Source organism: Ascaphus truei, chromosome 2 (assembly GCF_040206685.1).
Source record: "Ascaphus truei isolate aAscTru1 chromosome 2, aAscTru1.hap1, whole genome shotgun sequence".
Lineage (NCBI taxonomy): Eukaryota > Metazoa > Chordata > Amphibia > Anura > Ascaphidae > Ascaphus > Ascaphus truei.
This window is the reverse complement of record NC_134484.1, coordinates 463,369,021-463,390,904: the sequence shown is the minus strand read 5'-3', so window position 1 is coordinate 463,390,904 and position 21,884 is coordinate 463,369,021. Positions and strand designations below refer to the sequence as shown.

The following is a 21,884-nucleotide window of genomic DNA, read 5'->3' as shown; positions in this document are numbered from 1 at the left end:
TAACAAGTCCTTTCTCAAGGTGAAGAAAGGAGGATTCACCTTGAGAAAGGACTTGTTATAGTCCGAAACGCGTTGGTGTGTATCTTTTTTGTATCTGACCCATTAAATAAGCCTGCACTGTGGGAACGCATCCTTGCATTTTTTGGCATAGCCTTGTGGATCTAGTGCTCCGTTTTCTCCCCTCCTTTGCTACATTTGCTCTTCAACAGGCAGAGGCACAGTTAACCCGTGGACACCTGGACAACTGAAGACCCACTTTTCATCGTGGACACCTTCCCATGTGAGTCTTTCCAGGATAGTTCTGGACTTTATTTATCATGATTGTTCCTTTCATATAGATGCTTACTACTCATATATCCTTACTACCGTGCATTGTGGGATTGTAGTGTTTACATGCATCTTCTGGACATTTCATATGTATATCCTTTATCGGGTTAATCCACTTTTCTACAATCAAGACATGTGCAGTGTTTGCTGTATTCTTTAGAGCACCATACAACGTTTTCATCATTGTATCTCTGCAGCAGAAAGAAATCGCTGTGTGAGCCCTTTTCAGAAGGGCGATCATACGTCGCCGGCTATTCGGCAGTTTTGCAAATGTAGCTATCACAGATATTGTAGACTTTCGGCATAGCGCGATAGCAACGCTGGCAAAACTGGCGATTTAAACAGCCTGCGATTTTATTTCCCTGCTCTTAGTGCATAGGCCCCCTTGATACAGTATCTGTATAAAAAAGAAGAACTATTAGCATTTTTTGCAACTAATAACAAAACTGGGGTTTACTGTAACTATCATAGCAACAATGGTGCAATTCTGAGGCAATACAAACTGCATCAGCTATACACTATATCACTAGAATCTAATTGATTTAAATGGTAATTGGGAATGTAATCTTTGCTGCATATAAGGCTGATTTTTTTTGCACCATAATTGCACCATTTTTGCTTCCTTACATATGTCCCTGGGAGTATGCAAAATAGAGGTTTAAAACTCATTTGGTAAGGCCCAGATTTACTACAAAAATGCTATGCTTATATCACACACACTCTATGTACAGTAGTTTTTATGGAAATCCTTTTATGAAGTGTGAAATACGTTTCATTTAAATACTTTCCATACACATTGGCATATCTCCCAGGGTACCTCAGGTTTCTTTTTCACGCTCTCTCCCCGATTAATCCGAGTGTGGATTTTTAACAATCCAGCCACGGATTTCGGGTTCAATAAAATTGGGCTAGATTGTATCCAATGACAGATTTGGATTAATCTGCTGTGATTTTTTTAGTACCCAATCAGCAGACAGATTTTGGCAGCACGTCATATTAGGCTTATGGGCAATAACTCAGCACAGCTGCGATATCAGGTTATTAACCATGTGACACTATTACAGAGAGGTGGAGACAGAGAGAAAATCTTACTGCAGAAAGAAGTGAAATGTAACTTCATATTAGATACTGTAGCCCCCCGGGGCCTGAATGACAGGCTAGAACTTAATTGGTTCCTGGGGTAAGCTTAGTTTCAGTTTTAAATCTAAAAACATGTGGGTCGATTCTTTAGGGATGCAGTTTTGATCTATTGGGATCCCGATCCAGGACTGCTTCTGTTTCTCCATACCGTACATATCTCTATAGTTCAGTTTTACAACCTGGACACCCTGATGGTACAGTGGGTATAGAATCTGTGATCTTTCTTGGTTGACTCTTTAAAACTGTTGTACCTTATTGTTAGGTCCTTCTGTACCTTTAAATTCCTTTATGCCTAGTCAACATGAGCAAACATACTGTGATCTTCATGAAAAGTTTTAAATGGGGCATGTCATAATAAAGACATCACAACTGAATACCTAGTCTAATCCAAAGCAATGCACTTAAAGTTATCTTTCCGGTGTAGATACCCAATAAGAACATGGGGGAAGTACGTAGTAGTAGATGAAAGTATGTTAACGGATGATAATGACCACAAATATCCAGAGAGAAAATTACAAGGTGGAAAGTTGGATGAAAGGAAGGAAGCCATCAAACTAATTGTATCAAATACAAATTAGGTATAGTATCTAAACCAAAAATAGTTGTATGAGTATCACATCATTAGAACTCCAAGGGGAGTGAGGTAGTGGTAGCAGAAGACCACATTTGTCAAAGGCAAGGATCACGAGGAGATTGAAGATAATGGAACATGGGGTATAGGGCACACCCGAAATAGAAGTGGACAACAGCCAATGTATACTCTTCCCACATCATAGCGACTAGCATGCACATTTCTTTTATTGCAAATTACATTTTACAGAGTAATAAATGTCCATAAATGGGTATTTAGCATATACTTGTACACAATATATGTGAAATATTGCTATATAAAATGGTGGAAGATGTAGAATTCTTGGTTCAACAAAGGAAAAAAAATTGATGATTACTCTTCTATTACCAATGTGGTTACGAAAGTAATTATTGTGCAAATGGAAGGGATTTCCACTAAAAGAACATCTCAAAAATCTTACATGAAACTTCCCGTAATAATCTTCCTCTGAGTAAAGTTACAACATGTTATTTGAAGTACTGTTGCAATAAAAATTGTATAGAAAGCATACATGCCATACATTTAAACATAATTTTATAGTAAGAGGAAGTTAGGCATTAAATAAAAGGGGATTCCTAAAGACCTAAGAAATAGAGACCAGCAGAACGTCATCTAAGAAGCCATATGATGGAGAGCTGGTGGAAGGCTATTCTTTTGCTGTCTGTGGCCACAGCAGTAAACTCTCTAACACTGCCCCAAGAAATTAATAGTATCCAAGATGTTGAATATATTAAAAGGGCGGTAGACATCTACAATAAGAAGGAAAATGTAAACTATATATTTAAGCCCCTGGATGATGACAATGACACATACCTGCAGGTAAGTTGGTATTTTTAAACATATAACACCCCAATAACATGGGCTAAAGGAAATGCTTAGTTGTAAGGATATAACCTTTGAAGTAGATGGAAACATATTACTGCCAGATTTAACTCATTGTGAACCATTCATCTGTTTTGCTTTTTGAGTTGTGTACATTTTTACTATTGATCTTATTGAGCAGTACTCACATTTTCATAATACGTTTGTTTTCTTCACAGGTGAATGAAAACTTACAGCAGCTGGTGTTCAAAATCAAAGAGACTGTATGTCCAATATCAGAGAATTACAACATTGGAGAATGTGATTTCAAACCAGATGGGGTTAGTAAATATTACAGTATTTAGAATGAGACATAGAAAAGATAAATAACTAATTACAAAGTATACTAAACAGAACTTCAGACTCCCAGATGGAAGGGATGTGTGTTCTGGATATATACATTTGTTAACACAATCGCATAAAGAATGTCATATATTTTTAGCCTACTGTATTTGTGCCAGTAATTTACATGGGAAGTGATTAATATTATTTATCTTATGTATCATGTTCAGTGGTGTATACAGTAGTATGTGGTACTGCACTTTATAACCCTAAAGCAAATATACTTTTCTAAAGAGATATACAGTACTGCAATGTTTTGCTAATCATATTTTTTACATGATATATCTTATTGAAGTTCCGTTAAAATAAATGTGCAGGATATGAATTCTAATCTGGATTACTATTAACTTTAAGAAGCAGCTATAGTTTGTTGTCCATGGGTTGGGAATTAGAACAAATATGAGCAAGGTAACTGAACGTATAACCCAATTGTAGAATATTTTTCCCTAATAACTTGAGATCTGGTTTCAAATATACTCAGCAATCCCTCAGGTAACCTGTTCTGTGTATTTTTGCAGGAGGTTAAAATCTGTAATACAAACCTGACTGAGCAAGAAAATGAGGACATCATAATAACATGCAGCCCACTGTCTCAGGTAGTTATCACCATTGTTTTAATGAGGTGTGCAAAGGTCCATATAACTAAGCAGTGCTATTATATCAGACACCTTCCAATGCCATAACCCACTTTATGGCCCAATATATACAAAACTCAAAATAGGGACCAAAACTCTCCTAACAGGGCACACAAACAGGTAACTAGTGCAAAAATATCTAAATGTATTATACAGAATGTATCAATCCATAAAGAGTGGCAAATTACGGCAAAGTTATTCCATAATGCAGCGAATGACACCGCTCCTGTGGTAACAAATAATAGTGCTTAATTGCCAATAGAAGGTTATGTATTGAAGCGGGATTGGAGGAATACCACGGCTTGTCAGGAATAACATAGTCCAGGAGACGCCATAAAGATTATCGTGGTCCTCCCCAAGGTCCAACACCAGATGCAGGTATCAGACCACAGCCAGACGTATTTGTCACTTCTTTTTGCCATGGTATTCCTCCGATCCCGCTCTGCTACTATACTGCTGCGGCCGAGTTTATTCGAGCATTTGCCCGTTCTCGGCCGCAGCAGTAACCTGGCGCGCGCCGGAGGGTGCCGGGCGCGCGCCGAAGCAGCGGAGGAGCGCCCTCCGATCGGGGCGCTCTCCCTCCCGCTGACAGGTCCGCCGGGTCCCCCAGAACCCCCTGCCGCCGTCTCCCACATCGCGGGACACCAGGGCTCCCTCGGGGAGCCCTGGACGCGCGTGCAGGGGGCGCAGGCACCCGATGACGCGTGACCGCGCATCGGTGATGCGCGGCACGCTGAGGGAGTGCGGCTAGCACGCCGGGGCATCCCCCGGCTTGCGGTGCTAGCCGTGTTGCAATAAAGTGTGTCGGTAGTGTAACTTCTATTTGGTGTAACGGTGTTTGGGTAGTGACCCAATCTCATATGAGCCCTACCACCATGTCTCCCACCCATGTTACATAAGGTGTTGTGTGGTGCACCTGCTGGCTTACAGAACTCCTGAGTCTCCCGCGATGGTATTGGGGATAGCATCAGGACTGGCTCATGAGGTAGTGCTGAGTTATACTCACTCATGGTACAGCGCTTCCATCTCTTCCAGACCCCCAGCGTAGCAGGGAGGAGTCTCTGAAAGAGAACCTCTTTGTGCACCTTCTTCCCGACTGACTCCACAATCAGGACAGAAGCGTTGTTTCTCTTTGACAGCCTTTATTACAACAGACCATGGCCGACTGCCCATCATAGCTGCCGGTCTCCAGCCGCTCATCACACAGTTTGTCAACCCAAAGGAAGTCCCTGGACACTCACTCCTAGTCAGGGCCCTAGACACAGGGTTACATTGGTATTAAGCATTGTTATTTGTCACCTCAGAAGCAGTGTCATACGCTGCATTATGGAATACATTTAGTTTTGTATTTTTTCCCCTTGTTACTTACAGGCCTTAGTCCTGTACTGGGCAATCTTCTGTTACTGTAAGGGATTTATATCTATTTCAATTCTCATTAGGGGATTCCAATGGGAAATCCTTGTGGGATAATACAGAGTAATTATTATACTAACTATACATTTATATATTCTTTATTTGCTATTTAGGGTCCCCATGGATGACATGTTAGTACTGTATGTACTGCAGCTTTTTAATAGTTATTAATGTGCTGCACCGCTTCTTAAGAACTAATATATTCTGTGTAATATATTTTGGTATGTTGGCACTAGTTAAATGTTCGTGTGATCTGGAGCTGGAAGGTGTCTCAAGTAATAAGTATTGATAGATTGTGCTTTATTTGACAATATATAACTAAATATTAAAAAGAATGATATTAAAAGTTTGCAAACAGCTCATGATGGCTTCTTGCTTCATTATACAAATATTTTTTATGGAGTTTTTGTTTCAGAGACTATTTAATGTGTCTTTTTCTGCCTAGGTTCATATATACATACATATAAATACTTTTTATTTTCCCAGGATGATATTTTTTTCAAGCAAAACAGAGGCTGGTAGTTATGCATCTGGGCTACACTTGCATTATGTGATATAAATATGTTGCTTATAGGGAACTATATGCAGCATAAACAAATACCAGTTACAGTATGAGCATATTAACGTGTCACAGATCCACAAACCTGCCTTCTCTACAGCAGTGTGTGTGTGGTGTGCTGTGCCATTGTGTTGTATGTGTGTGTAGCAGCAGCAGCAGCAGAGTTTGTGTGTAGCAGCAGTTTGTGTGTGTGTAGAGCTGTTGTGTTGTGTGTGTGTGTGTTTATATGTAGAGCTGGAGTGCTTTGTGTGTGTGTGTGCGTACACAGAGGGGGCGGCAGTGTCTGGATATAGATAGCTGCAGTGTAAGCATATATAGAGGTGGTTTCATGTATTAACCATTTTATTTTAATAAAAAAATCTATATAACTATACAAAAAGTGTCTTATTTATGAAAAAAGCCTACATTTAGCATATAATAGTAATAATCCCCTCAGAACAGGGCATTACAGGCCAATAATGGCCTGGCTGGGTTAAAATCCCTCAGCTTCACCTTGGCCAGTAATGCCCTGTTCTGAGGGGATTATTATTTAAGTATCACACAATGATCTCACTATAATAATTCAGTGGCTCATTACTTTACAATGTTAATGACATATTTCATGCCTGCAAGTTCTAGTGTATTAGGGAAAATGTATCTACTGACAAACTACTTTTGTCTCTCTTTCAGCATTCCCGTGCTAAACGATCTTTTAAAAAGCGCTTCAAGAAATTTTTCCGCAAGGTGGAGAAGAAGGTTCGCCCAATAGTCAAGAAAATACTAGAAAGAGGCATCAAGGTGGAGCGGCGCTTTTGAGCCTTATAGCTGCTGGAAAATATCTGCCTAGATACAGCACAATCGCCTAAATATTGTTTCTGAAGCATGAAGGAGAAATAATGTGATACATACTGTTCTCTGTTGCAATCATACTGATTTTGCTCCAAACACCGACTGTTTTCCAAAAATATGGAGAATAAGACATAAATAAGGATGGAAACCCATAATAAACCTTATGATATTCCTTTATTAACACATTGCTTCATCACACCAACGCTAAAGGGTCTACAGCACTTCTACTCATTGACATAATCTTCATATGAACATTCAGTAAAATATTTCCTCAGCCATAAATATACCTTTTACATATTGTACATCTCATAATTAACATTTCAACCTTATCACCAAGTCTACTGTATTCATTAAGAAATGTAACAAATAGTACTTGAGCTTTTCCTGATTTATTTCAAGGCAATAAAAACACATGAAAAGATTTTGTACTTCTTCCCATTTACTTATGTGTTCATTGTGTGTTTCAAACAAACATGAAATATCCCCTCTTCCCACTGGATGCCAAGGTAACAAAGCAAAAGCTCTCCTACTTTGCTCATATCATGTGAAGCAAGTCGCTTGAGAAGGACATCATGCTTGGAATGATCGGTGGTAAAAGAGGAAGAGGCCGCCCAGAACTCACTGGCTAGATTCCATAAAGAAAGATACTGGACTGAACATAGCAGAATTGAAAGAAGCCGTGAGAGAGCGGAAAACATGGAGAACACGGATCCATAGAGTGGCCGAGAGTCTCACTCGACTGAATGGATAAGGAGGACTTTAGTAAATTATGAGTAGGTTTCTACCTCAGGTTAGGGCTTCCTTGGAAGCATTTATTGTAAGTATAATGAGCAGCGAGAATAGACAATACTTTGAAAGACATGTGCTATTAATTTATACTACTGTACTAGTAAGCTATTGATCTGCTATGAAAAAATAAACTTTATTAAAAGTGAACAGAACCTCTTAGTGACGACTATAAATGATACAAATGAATTATAAATTGTATCAGTGAAAATTAGTAACAAACATTGTGCGCTAAAAAGTTATAAATGCATCAGCAAAAAACAAAATGGAAGATAAAATACGGGTTCTGAGGGCAAATGTTAGAAAAATACTGGTGTAAGGGCTTCCACCTAGTATGTTTATAAACCTAGAGGCCAAATTACCTATGTATTCTTATGGGGTCAATTGTTTGTCTAGTAAAAAATATATTGGGGCCTATGCTAGTAGCCTTCATAAAACATCTCACAGGGCCTGTTACGCCGCCTGTTTTGTCAGTGCAGTTATCACGGTGTTTAGAAAGAATCTGAAGACCTGCGATAGCTAAATGCCCAAAACTAGCGAGGAGCAGAGATGTGATAATGCCTCTCTCAAAAGTATTCACCTGTGGTTCTGCAGCGATATGGGCGGGCCAGCTGCATAAAGAGAGAGCCCCCTCTATCTGCCAGCGATCACAGGATTTAAATAAAATTTTTATTACTAGTGTACGTGAGCAGGCGATCTCCGGATCAGAACCGCGTTGTTTTCAGATCTGGGGACCCCTGCTTTTCGAGATACTGGCCCCGTTATGGGGTGTCTGGATCTCCTATTCATTTTAATGTCCTAGTAACGTGACTCGAGACATTTTAAATGCTTAGGAGATACCGGCAACCCATAATGGGGCCTGTATCCCGGGAAGTAGGGGGTCCCTGGACCTCAAATCAATGCCGTTCTGCTCCAGAGACCTGCCGCACACTAGTATTAATATTTTTTATTAAAACAGCTTCATTACCTTAGAGGCTATCCTCTAAGGGAATAAAGGGTTTTAACTTCAATAGTCTGTTTATTGGTGGCTGAGGGGGTGGATGAAGGGGGTAGTAGCCCAAGGGGGGTGGTTAGGCCTGTCAGGAGGGTTGAGGGAGGAGATAACCCCTTAAATACCATAACGGTGGGAACTGCTATAGTAATGAAGGGGTTAACCAGTCCCGCTAAGCCCCCCCCCCACCCGTAAAGTCTAAACATCCATTCTTGTGGATAATACTCCCTTAATGCAATCCCTCTACCTTCAATAACTAAAAATAATCACAACAACCCTACTACCCACCTCCTCTACCTCCAACAACCCCCCCCCCCATCAAGTACAGTAATGGGCAAATGAAATGTACTATTATCCAGATATCAATAATAGCTCGTTTGCCCATTCTAAAATCAAACATTAGCCAGCCAGCCTAAATAAAACTGTCTACTTACCCCTGTCATCAAGAAGGGCATCCTCATCAGCATACTCCAGGTCCATGCCCTCCATTGGCTGCAGGAGTACAAGAAAAAATACAATCTAATGGCCCCTAGCCCCTTAATCACCTTAGAGATTAATAATCGCTATAGTAATTAAGGGGTTAACCCCCTCCCCCGCAACCCACACAGGAGGACTAACCACCCACCCTGGCACAAGTACCCCCACCCTCTACCCATTGATTGGCACAGTGGTAAATCATACCTATATAATATAGGCATGATAAGCCACTATAGCAGTCAATGGCCAACCTATTAAAACAATCAAGCATAACAATACACAACAATTAAAGAAATAAACAAGCACCTAAACACCACAACAATAATATAACTAAAAAGCCTCAACTACACATCAATAAAATTATTCTAACACCAAAACAACAAAAGAATATAAATTATGTTATACCAAAATAATAGAATACAATTAAAGAAACACCTAACCAACAAAACAAATCAAGAAATAAAACCGCTAGCCAATCCTAAACTGTAATAAAAACAAGTCATCCAAATACCAAACAATTTAGTGAAAACAAAAAACAGAAATAGAAAAAATAACAATCAATTGTAAACAAGCATTTGCCAAAAAATGGATTGCCTATCACTGTATTTATATGTACCCTAATGGGGCACAGATTAACACATTGGCAGTCAATGGGCAATGAAAAAAATAAAAATTAATACAATAAAAATCCTGAAAAAATACATTTACTGTACATGCATTCAATATTTATCCTACCTTTAGAAGTCTTCACCCTCTGAATCCCAGTGTATCAGGAAGCTCTCGACCCGGGACATCATCCACTGCAAGCCGTCTCCATCCTCCATGAAGATCAGCATCAGGTACAAAAATCTTCTTTCTTCCATCTTCTTTCTCCTTCTTCTTTCTTCTGTCATTCTTTCTTGTCTTCTTTTCTTCTATCTTTTTTTCTTTCAAGCCAAACCCCATGGTAAATCCAAAATGGATGTTGACTCATTGACATCTTCTGCTAAAATGAGACAGAACAGGCCTTATATAGTGCCCGTGATGTCACATTTTGGGTCAGATGGTACAGCTTCAATCCGATAGGAGCTGTACCATCTGACCTTAAAATGTGACATCACAGGCCCTATATAAGGCCTGTTCATCTCATTTTACAGTTAGAAAAAAAGGAGGTGGGCACATGATACAGCATCCAATCAGATTGGAGCTGTAGCATCTGACCTGAAAATGTGACATCACAGGCCCTATATAAGGCCTGTGCATCTCATTTTACAATAAGAAGATGACAAGAGAACATCCTTTCTGAATTTACCATTGGGTTTTAGATTGACAGATGAAGAAAGAAGGCGGTGATAGAAGATAAAACAGAGATACATTTTGTTTCCTGTTATGGATCTTCAAGGTCGATGGCGTTGGATTGACTATGAGGACGTCACGATATGAGAGCTTCCTGATACACCGGGATATGGAGGGTCAACGCTTCTAAAGTTAAGAACAATATTGAATGTAAGTAATTTTAATTTTACAAGTTTTTTATTGAATTTTTTTTTTTTGTATGTTTTTCATTGCCCATTGACTAATAATGTATTAGTCTGTGCCCTTTAGGGTACAGATAAATACAGTGATAGCCAATACATTTTTTAGCAAATGCTTTTTTTCTTTTGATTGTTGTTGTTTAGATTTCTGTTTATTGTTTGGCTTAAATATTTGTAATTTGGATGGCTTGGTTTTTTTTTTTCATTTTCTGATTGTTTAGCATTTTTAATTAATTATTTATTTTGTTGCAACTGGTTTTAATTGATGTGTTGGCTAGTGGTTTTATTACTTAATTGATTTGTTGGCTAATGTTGGGAATTACTTAATTGTTTTGTTGGTTAGTGCTTTTATTTATTAAATTGATTGGTTGGCTAGTGCTTTTATTTCTTAAATTGATTGGTTGGTTAGTGCTTTTATCTATTTAATTGATTGGTTGGCTAAAACTTTTATTTATTATATTGATTGGTTGGCTAGTGCTTTTATTTATGTATTTATTAGGTTGGCTAGTGCTTTTATTTATATATGTAATTGGTGGACGGCTTCTTTTATTTATTGAATTGGGGTGTTTAGGTGCTTGTGTATATCTTTTATTATTGTGTATTTTTGGCCTTCATGCTTTTTTATTAGGGTGACCATTGAGTGATATACTGTAGTGGCTTATCATGCCCATATTATATAGGTGATGTACCACTATTCCAATCAATGGGTCCAGGGTGGGTATAGTAGTTCCGGGGTGGGTGGTTATGCCTCCCTGGTGGGCAGCTGGGGAGGGTGGGTTGACCCCTTAATTACTATAGCAGGTATTAACAGCGAAGGTGATTAAGGGGTTAGGGGCCATTAGATAGTATTTTTTCATGTATTCTTGCTGGCATCGGAGGACATTGCCCTGGAGTATGCTGACAAGGATGCCCTTCATGATGGCAGGGGTAAGAAGAAAGGTTTATTTACTTTATTTATGCTGGCTGGCTAATGTTTTATTTTATTATGGGCAACTGAGCTATTATCCATATCTGGATAATAGTTATTTTGCCCATTTCTGTACTGTATTCATTGGGGGGATGTATTTATTTGAAGGTATGCATATATTTTAGTTTTTAGGCACAAGATTGGTACCGCAGGCCAGCAGGGACCCCTGGACCACAGGGACCACCCGAGGGCCCTTGGACACCCACGGGTACCAACCTAGGACACCCGCCGGCCTCTGTTATCATTTCTGTGCATTAAAATAATAAAAGAAAGCTGTGTGTGCTGAGCACGCGCATAGTAAGTGAAACTTCTTTGACTTTTGTCACAGAAATTGTATTTGTATTGGTGATGTTTTAATTAAAAATCAAAATACAATTTCATTGACAAAACGCAAATAAATTTGACTTATAATGCGCGTGCTCGGCACACATCCCCTGTATTAGCTATTTGCACTAAGTGTGAATTCCTTGTGTGTATGTGTGTCAGTCAGTGTGTATGTGTGTCAGTCAGTGTGTGTATGTGTGTCAGTCAGTGTGTGTATATGTATCATTCAGTGTGTATGTCAGTCAGTCAGTCAGTCAGTCAGTGTGTATGTATGTCAGTGTGTGTGTGTGTGTATATGTGGGGGGGGTGGTGTGTGTGTGTGGGGGGGTGGTGTGGGTGTGTGTGTGTGGGGGGGGGGGGTGTGTGTGAGGGGGTGGTGTGTGGTGGGGGGGTGGTGTGTGTGTGTGGGGGGGGGTGGTGTGTGTGTGGGGGGTGGTGTGTGTGTGGGGGGGCTGGTGTGTGTGGGGGGGTGGTGTGTGGGGGGGGTGGTGGGGTCAGTCAGTGTGTGTGTGGGTCTGGGGGGGGCAGTCAGTGTGTGTGGGGGTCTGGGGGGGTCAGTCAGTGTGTGTGGAGGTCTGGGGGGGGTCAGTCAGTGTGTGTGGGGGTCTGGGGGGGTCAGTCAGTGTATGTGGGGATCTGGGGGGGTCAGTCAGTGTGTGTGGGGGTCTGGGGTGGTCAGCAGTGTGTGTGGGGGTCTGGGGTGGTCAGTCAGTGTGTTTGGGGGTCTGGGGGTGTCAGTCAGTGTGTGTGGGGGTCTGGGGGGGTCAGTCAGTGTGTATGGGGTCTGGGGGTGTCAGTCAGTGTGTGTGGGGGTCTGGGGGGGTCAGGCAGTGTATGTGGGAGTCTGGAGGGGTCAGTCAGTGTGTGTGGGGATCTGGGGGGGTCAGTCAGTGTGTGTGGGGGTCTTGGGGGTCAGTCAGTGTGTGTGGGGGTCTGGGGGGGTCAGTCAGTGTGTGTGGGGGTCTGGGGGGGTGTCAGTGTGTGTTGGGGTCTGGGGGGTTCAGTCAGTGTGTGTGGGTCTCTGGGGGGTCAGTCAGTGTGTGTGGGGGTCTGGGGTGGTTAGTCAGTGTGTGTGGGGATCTGGGGGGGTCAGTCAGTGTGTGTGGGGGTCTGGGGGGGTCAGTCAGTGTGTGTGGGGGTCTGGGGTGGTCAGTCAGTGTGTTTGGGGGTCTGGGGGGGTCAGTCAGTGTGTGTTGGGGTCTGGGGGGGTCAGTCAGTGTGTGTGGGGGTCTGGGGGGGTCAGTCAGTGTGTGTGGGGGTCTGGGGGGGGTCAGTCAGTGTGTGTGGGGGTCTGGGGGGGTCAGTCAGTGTGTGTGGGGGTCTGGGGGGGGTCAGTCAGTGTGTGTGGGGGTCCGGGGGGGTCAGTCAGTGTGTGGGGGGGTCCGATGGGGCATGCGTGGCTTTCCTCTGCATCCCCATGACTACTGAGCATGCGCGGCTTGGCAGTGGATGTGCAGGGCATTAGTAGCGGCGCCGGCGGCTATCGCCGCCGCCGCATCTGATTTGTGGAGCGGGTGTGATGTCAGTGTTGGGGTCGGGCTGAGCCAGAACACAGCCCGGCCTCAACTACCAGCACTGACGTCACATCCGTTTCATTTCTGTCTTCACAATCCATTTTTGCCCCAGTTCGAATGAGGTGCCACTAAGGAAGTTTCAATTCAAAAAGTTTTGCTTTTATGTGTGTTAGGGGTATAGGGGTTGTTGGGAGCACAGGGGGTGGGTGGGTTGTGTATTGGTGGGTAGTACATATTTCAATGTTTATTGGGGGCAATTGCCACCAATAAACCTACTATTGTGCTTAACACCTTCATTGCCTTAGTTGCTATCCGCTAAGGTATTGAAGCTGCTTTAAGGTAAATTTTATTTATAGTGTGCGTGAGCAGGGGGTCTCCTGAGCTGAACCGCTTTGATTTTTGCCTCAGGTACCCGCTGCTTCCCGAGTTACAGATATGGGGCATTGGGTGCCGGTATCGCCGTCATTGTTAAATCATCACGTGACTGTGGGATTTAAATACTAGCGGAGATACCAGCACCCCATTCCAGGGCCTGTAACTTGGGAAGCAGGGGGTCCCCAAGACTGAAATCAATGCGGTTAATCTCAGGAGACCCCCTGCTCCCACACACCATTAATAAAAATTACCATTAAAGAAGCTTCATTACCATAGCGGATAGCCAGTACGGTAACAAATTTGTTGAATTTTTTATTTGGGTTTTAATACTAGTGTATGGTAGCAGGGGGTCTCCAGAGCAGAACTGTGTTCATTTGAGGTCCGGGACCCCCTGCTTACCGAGATACAGGCCCCATTATAGGGTGCCGGTATTTTCAATGCATTTAAAATGTCCCTCATCATGTAACCATGGGAATAAAATGCATAGGAGATACCGGCACCCCATAACGGGGCCTGTATATTTCGGGCGAGATTTGTGCAGGGAGAAGCGGCTCTCTCTGAGCAGCTCTCTCTGCAGCAGAAAGAAATCGCCGGGTGAGCCCTGTTCAGAGATTCGATCATCACGTCGCCGCCTACTCGCCAGTCTCGCAAATGTAGCTATCACAGATATTCTAGGATTTCTGCATAGCGCGATAGCAACGCTGGCAAAACTGGCGATTTAAACAGCCCACGATTACCCCCCCCCTCCCCCTGCGCTTAGTGCATAGGCCCCTTAACGTTCTTGTTTTGATAGAGTATCTGCATAAAAAAGAACTATTGGCTTTTTTTCACTACTAAGAAAACTGGGGTTTACTGTAGCTATCATAGCAACAATGGTGCAATTCTGGGGCAATACAAACTGCATCAGCTATACACGATATCACTAGAATCTGATTGATTTAAATGGTAATTGGGAGTGTAATCTTTGCTGCATATAAGGCTAATTTTTTGGCCCCATAATAGCACCATTTTTGCCTCCGTACATATGCCCCATGGAGTATAAAAAATAGAGGTTTAAAAATAATTTGGTAATGCCCAGATTTACTACAAAAATGCTATGCTTATATATGTATACATGTATGTGTGCATGTACTGTACAGTAGTTGGTAAGGAAATCCTTTAATGAAGTGTGAAATACGATTCATTTAAATACTTTCCACAGATATTCGCATATCTCCCAGGGTGCCTCAGGTTTCTTTTTCACGCTCTCTCCCCGATTAATCCGAGTGTGGATTTTTAACAATCCAGCCACGGATTTCAGGTTCAATAAAATTGGGCTAGATTGTATCCAATGACAGATTTGGATTAATCTGCTGTGATTTTTTAGTACCCAATCAGCAGACAGATTTTGGCAGCACGTCATTTTAGGCTTATGGGCAATAACTCAGCACAGCTGCGATATCAGGTTATTAACCATGTGACAAAATTGTAAGGGGTAAGTGGCCCCAATTAACCAGTGCTACAGAGCATATGTGACCCACAGTAATTGTAAAGTAAATGTTTTTAACTGCGTTTTAAACCGGATCACTTGGTGTGGTATTGCATGCTTGAGGCTATATGCATTAAACCCCTAGATGGCACAAGGTATAACAGAGGTGTGCAGAGTTGTAAGTAGGGAGTGTTTGGACCCCCCCTTGACCTCTGCAATTTCCCTGAATTGAATAATCTTGTATGCCTGGGGTGGCTCTCATTTAAGCAGCAGGTTTACTCACATGCGGTGTGAACGCCGGTTCTGTGTGCTCCATGGCTGACAAGGGATGCAGAAAAAGTGTACCTGTTCCGGTTTGGAAGGGGTGTTTCAGCGGGCACCACGAGGCAGGAAAAAACGTAGCAACTGCTGGACTGTGCTGTGAAATGTCCTTTATTAAAGCTTAGTTAAAAAGAGGGGGGAAAAAGGATGCCCCTGCACCTCTAACGCGATGCAGTTTTGATCTATTGGGATCCCGATCCATGACTGCCATGAATTGTTTCTCTATACCTATTTCTATAGTTTAATTTTACAACCTTGGCACCCTCTGGTGGTACAGTGGGTATATAATTTGTGATCTTCCTTGGTTGACTCTTTAAAACTGTTGTACCTTACTGTTTGTTCCTTCTGTACCTTTAAATTCCTTTATGCCTAGTCAATATGCACAAACATATTGTGATCTTCCTGAAAAAGTTTTAAATGGGGCATATCATAATAAAGACATCACAACTGAATACCTAGTCTAATCCACAGCAATGCACTTAAAGTTATCCTTACTGTGTAGATACCCAATAAGAACATGGGGGAAGTACGTACTGTCACGGCCCCTTTTATTCTCCAACATCTCCGGTTTGTTTGGGTCGTTTATTTCGAATGCCACGCACTTCACCGCGATCATGCCGCATTCATGCAGAGACAGCGCCAATAGTATCAGTGAAAGTGTGTATACAGCACGCCGCCCATAATGTTGCACGCACGCCGCCCATAATGTTACAGTAGCTTGCTTGTGTACCTCTAATACAGACCTCACATAAATGTGAGACTGTAATGTTGAAAACAGTTGAAAACAATTAAATAAGCACAGCGCTAATACTGTACAATGCACGCAGCCGCGGCTTTAAATGCCGGAACATGCCGCATCAAACACTGCATCTGCCCGCAGTTTTCAAAGTGGCGCTTAAACGGCCGCAGGAGGCTAAAGGTGGCCGCCACTGTAGTAGTAGACGAAAGTATGTTAACGGATGATAATGACCACAAGTAACCAGAGGGAAAATTGCAAGGTGGAAAGTTGGACGAAAGGAAGGAAGCCATCAAAACAATTGTATCAAATACAAATCAGGTATAGTATCTAAACCAAAAGTAGTTGTATGAGTATCATATCATTAGAACTCCAAGGGGAGTGAGGGAGCAGTAGGAGAAGACCACATTTGTCAAAGACAAGGATCACGTGGAGATTGAAGATAGTGGAACATGGAGTATTGGGCACACCCGAAATAGAAGTGGACAACAACCAAGGTATACTCTTCCCACATCATTGTGACTAACATCCACATTTCTTTCATTGCAAATTACATTTTACAGAGAATAAATGTCCATAAATGGGCATTAAGCATATACTTGTACACAATACATGTGAAATATTGCTATATAAAATGGTGGAAGATGTAGAATTCTTGGTTCAACAAAGTAAAAAAATGTGATGATTTCTCTTCTATTAGCAATGTGGTTAAGAAAGTAATTATTGTGCAGATGGAAGGGATTTGCACTAAAAGAAAATCTCAAAAATGTCCCATGAAACTTCCCTTTATCATCTTCTTCTGAGTAAAGTTACAACATGTTGTTTGAAGAACTGTAGCAATAAAAGTTGTATAGGAAGCACACATACATGTCAAATGCCCTTCAAACGTCATTTTATAGTAAGAGGAAGCTAGGAATTAAATAAAAGGAGATTCCTAAAGACCTAAGAAATAGAGACCAGCAGAACTTCGTCTAAGAAGCCCTATGATGGAGAGCTGGTGGAAGGCTATTCTGTTGCTGTCTGTGGCCACAGCAGTAAACTCTCTATCACTGACCCAAGAAATTAATCGTATCCAAGATGTTGAATATATTAAAAGGGCGGTAGACATCTACAATAAGAAGGAAAATGTAAACTATATATTTAAGCCTCTGGATGATGACATTGATACTTACCTACAGGTAAATAGGTATTTTTAACAATATAACACCCTAGTAACATGGGCTAAAGGAAATGCTTAATGGTAAGGATTAAACCTTTGAAGTAGATGGAAACATATTACTGCCAGATTTAACTCATTGTGAACCATTTATTAATCTGTCTTGCTTTTTGAGTTTTGTACATTGTTACTATTGATCTTATTGAGCAGTACTCACATTTTCATAATACGTTTGTTTTCTTCACAGGTGGATGAAAACTTACAGCAGCTGGTGTTCAAAATCAAAGAGACTGTATGTCCAAAATCAGAGAATTACAACATTGGGGAATGTGATTTCAACCCAGATGGGGTTAGTAAATATTACATTATTTAGAATAAGAGACATAGAAAAGATACATAACTAATTACAAAATATACTATACAGAACATCAGGCTTCCAGATGGAAGGGATATATACATTTGTTATCACCATCTCATAACGGATTTCATATTTATTTAGCCCACTGTATTTGTGCCAGTAATTTACATGGAAAGTGATTAATATTATGTGTCTTATGAATCATGTTCAGTGGTGTATAGTAAGTGTATTGTGGTACTGCACTTTATAACTCTAAACCAAATATAAGTTTCTAAAGAGATATACTGCAATGTTTTGCCATTCATATTTTTTACATGATATGTCTTATTGAAGTTCCTTTAAAATAAATGTGCAGGATGTGAATTCTAATCTGGATTACTATTTACTTTAAGAAGCAGCTATAATTTGTTGTCCATGGGTTGGGAATTAGAAAAAAATATGAGCAAGGTAACTGAACGTATAACCCAATTGTAGAATATTTTTCCCTAATAACTTGAGATCTGGTTTCAAATATACTCAGCAATCCCTCAGGTAACCTGTTCTGTGTATTTTTGCAGGAGGTTAGAGTCTGTAGTACATACCTGACTGAGCAGAAAAATGAGGACGTCACAATAACATGCAGCCCACTGTCTCAGGTAGGTATCACCATTGTTTGAATGAGGTGTGCAAAGGTCCATGTAACTAAGTAGTGCTATTATATAAGAGCCTTCCAATGCCATAACCCACTTTATGGCCCAATATATACAAAACCCAAAATAGGGACCACAACCCTCCTAACAGGGCACACAAACAGGTAACTAGTGCAAAAATGCCTAAATACTGTATATTACACTGAATATATCAATCCATAAGAAACTGCAAATTACGGCAAAGTTATTCCCTAATGCAATGTATGAAACCACTCCTGTGGTAACAAATAATAATGCTTAATTGTCAATAGAAGTTATAGTATTATAGCGGGATTGGAGGAATACCACGGCTTGTCAGGAATAACATAGTCCAGGAGACGCCATACAAGATGCTCGTGGTCCTCCCCGTGGTCCCACAGCGGATGCAGGTATCAGACCACAGCCAGGCGTATTTGTCACTTCTTTTTGCCATGGTATTCCTCCGATCCCGCTCTGCTACTATAACTTCTATTTGGTATTAAGCATTGTTGTTTGTCACCTCGGAAGCGGTGTCATACGCTGCATTATGGAATAACTTTGTGCACATGGTTTTGCTTTTCCCCCCTTGTTACTTATGCTAGACTTACTCCTGTACTGGGCAATCTTCTGTTTACTTATAGGTATTTATACAGTATCTATTTCAATTCTCATTAGGGGATTCCAATGGGAAACCCTTGTGGGATAATACAGAGTAATTATTATACTAACTATACATGTGTATATACTTTATTATTTGTGATTTAGTGTCCCCACCGATGACATGTTAGTAGCTTTTGAAGTGAAACTTCTTTGCTGGCCCCTGCATAGTTTTGATAGAACAAATCCCTTGTGTTGTAACAAAATTCCAGGATGGAAGGAACATCACGCTACTACTGTGCGCGCGCCCGTGCGCACGCCACACCGGCGCATGCGCAGACCTCAAAGCGCTTCCCTTTCTTCCAGCACACACGGAGCTTGGAGCCAGCGATGCGGCAGTCGGGCTTGCAGTACATGCGAAGCAGCAGCCAAGCTCAGCGCGCATGCGCAGTGTGGGCCGGGCTTGCTGAACATGCGCAGTAACGGCACAGCCGGCACCGTGCAGAGGCGCCTCCAACGCCATGCACAGGCGAATCCAGTGCCGTATGCAGGCATATCCAATGCTGTTCGCAAACGTGGCTGGCGCCATGCGCAGCCAGCTCGGCGAACATGCACAGGTGTGGCTCGCCCGAGCACCTGCAGGCCCACCCAGCACCGCTCACATGTGCAGGACCCCAAAAGTTGGCTGCAATTTCCATAATCAGCGGCCTGGACCCTTTGAAATACCTGGCTCATACTGAACTCTTTGCTGCACAGGTGGGCCCCCTATATACAAAGTCACCCACACACCCAGTCACCCACACGCCCTCACAGTCTGTCACCCACACACCCAGTCACCCACACGCCCACACAGTCTGTCACCCACACCCACAGTCAGTCACCCACACAGTCAGTCACCCACAAACACAGTCCCCACCAAGTCACACACCCACCCACACACACACACAGTCACCCACACACCCAGTCACCCATCCAGGTCAGTCAGTAACCAACCAAGGTCAGTCACCCATCTAGTCACGCACCCAGGGCAGTCAGTCACCCCTCCAAAGTCAGTCAGTCATCCACAGAGTCACCCACACAGTCACCCACAGTGTCACCCACACAGTCACCCACCCACCCACCACATACACACACACACACAATCAATCACACGCACACGCACACAGTCACGCACACACAGTCACGCACAAAAACAGTCACGCACAAACACAGTCCCGCACACACAGTCACGCACAAAAACAGTCACGCACACAGTCACGCACACACAGTCACGCACAAAAACAGTCACGCACAAACACAGTCACGCACAAAAACAGTCACGCACAAAAACAGTCACGCACAAAAACAGTCACGCACAAAAACAGTCCCGCACACACACACAGTCACGCACACACAGTCACGCACAAAAACAGTCACGCACAAATACAGTCACGCACAAACACAGTCCCGCACACACACAGTCACGCACAAAAACAGTCACGCACACACACAGTCACACACAAATACAGTCACGCACACACACAGTCACGCACAAACACAGTCACGCACAAACACAGTCACGCACAAATACAGTCCCGCACACACACAGTCATGCACACACACACTCACGCACACACACAGTCATGCACACACACACTCACGCACACACACAGTCACACACAAACAGTCACGCGCACAAATAGTCACGCGCGAACACACGCACAGTAACGTGCTTACACACAGTCGCGCACACACACAGATTCACACACAGTCACAGAATCACACACACAGAATCAAACACAATCACACACAAAGAGTTAGACACACACACACACACACAAAAAGAATAGCAACCACAGACATTCACACAGAGTCACACAGTCACATGGTCACACAGTCACACACACATACGCAGTCACACTGACAGTCACACGCACACAGTCGCACACAGTCACACACACACACAAGAATTCACATTAATAAAAAACAGCAACATCACAAATACAATTTCTGTGACAAAACAGGGACAAAAGAAAAAGAAGTTTCACTTAAAATGCGCGTGCTCGGCACACACTTATTAAAATAGTTGTTAATGTGCTGTGCCGTTTCTTATGAACTAATATGTTCTGTGTAATACATTTGGGTATGTTGGCACTAGTTACATGTTTGTGTGATCTGGAGCTGGAAAGTGTCTCAATTAATTATAGATTGTGCTTTATTTAAGTAATAATCCCCTCAGAACAGGGCATTACTGGACAATAATGCCCTGGCTGGGTTAAAGTCCCTCGGCTTCGCCTTGGGCCTTCAACTCTTCCAGCCAGGGCATTATTGTCCAATAATGCCCTGTTCTGAGCGGATTATTACTATTATAGGCTAAATGTAGGCTTTTTTAAATGTTCATAAAAAAGATACATTTTTGTAGTCATTGATTTTTAGCAGTGTATATACCTGTGTAGGAAAAATAAGTAAAGTAGTGATGAGAAGGCTGAGGAGCCGGAGAGAGAGGTTTAGGGGGGAAGGGAGGTGTAAGGGGGAGAGAGGTGAAGGAGGGGGGTGGGAGAGAGGTGAAGGAGGGGGGAAAGAGAGAAGTAGTGGGGGGAGGGAGAGAGGAGAGGGTTAAGAGAGAGGTGAGGGGGGGAAAGAGTGCGGTGGGGGGGAAGAGGGGTGAGGGGGGGAAGAGGGGTGAGGGGGGGAAGAGAGGTGGGGGGGAAAGAGAGGTTAGGGGGGGAAGAGAAGCGGTGGTGGGGGAAGAGAGGTGAGGGGGGGAAGATAGAGGTGAGGGGGGAGAGAGAGGTGAGGGGGGAGAAAGAGGTGAGGGGTGAGAGAGAGAGGTGGGGGGAGGGAGAGAGGTGAGGGGGGAGAGAGAGGTGAGGGGGGAGAGAGAGAGGTGAGGGGGGAGAGGGGGAGAATTGGGGGGAATGGAGGGGGAGAGGTGGATGGAGGGGGGGTGTGGGAGAGA

The 21,884-nt window shown here is 42.6% G+C and overlaps 2 protein-coding genes across 2 annotated transcripts; both read left to right on the top strand.

Annotated features, from left to right (window-relative positions):
- The first annotated feature begins 2,610 nt into the window (after positions 1–2,610).
- Positions 2,611–7,136, top strand: LOC142488815 (cathelicidin-related antimicrobial peptide Bf-CRAMP-like). The gene is made up of 4 exons (XM_075589159.1): positions 2,611–2,896; positions 3,118–3,219; positions 3,799–3,876; positions 6,557–7,136. The coding sequence occupies exons 1-4, from the start codon at positions 2,702–2,704 to the stop codon at positions 6,680–6,682; spliced, it is 501 nt and encodes a 166-aa protein (XP_075445274.1). The 5' UTR covers positions 2,611–2,701; the 3' UTR covers positions 6,683–7,136.
- Positions 7,137–17,120: 9,984 nt separating this feature from the next.
- On the top strand, positions 17,121–18,413 carry LOC142488811 (cathelicidin-related antimicrobial peptide Bf-CRAMP-like). The gene is made up of 3 exons (XM_075589155.1): positions 17,121–17,366; positions 17,592–17,693; positions 18,260–18,413. The coding sequence occupies exons 1-3, from the start codon at positions 17,172–17,174 to the stop codon at positions 18,356–18,358; spliced, it is 396 nt and encodes a 131-aa protein (XP_075445270.1). The 5' UTR covers positions 17,121–17,171; the 3' UTR covers positions 18,359–18,413.
- The last annotated feature ends 3,471 nt before the right edge of the window (positions 18,414–21,884 follow it).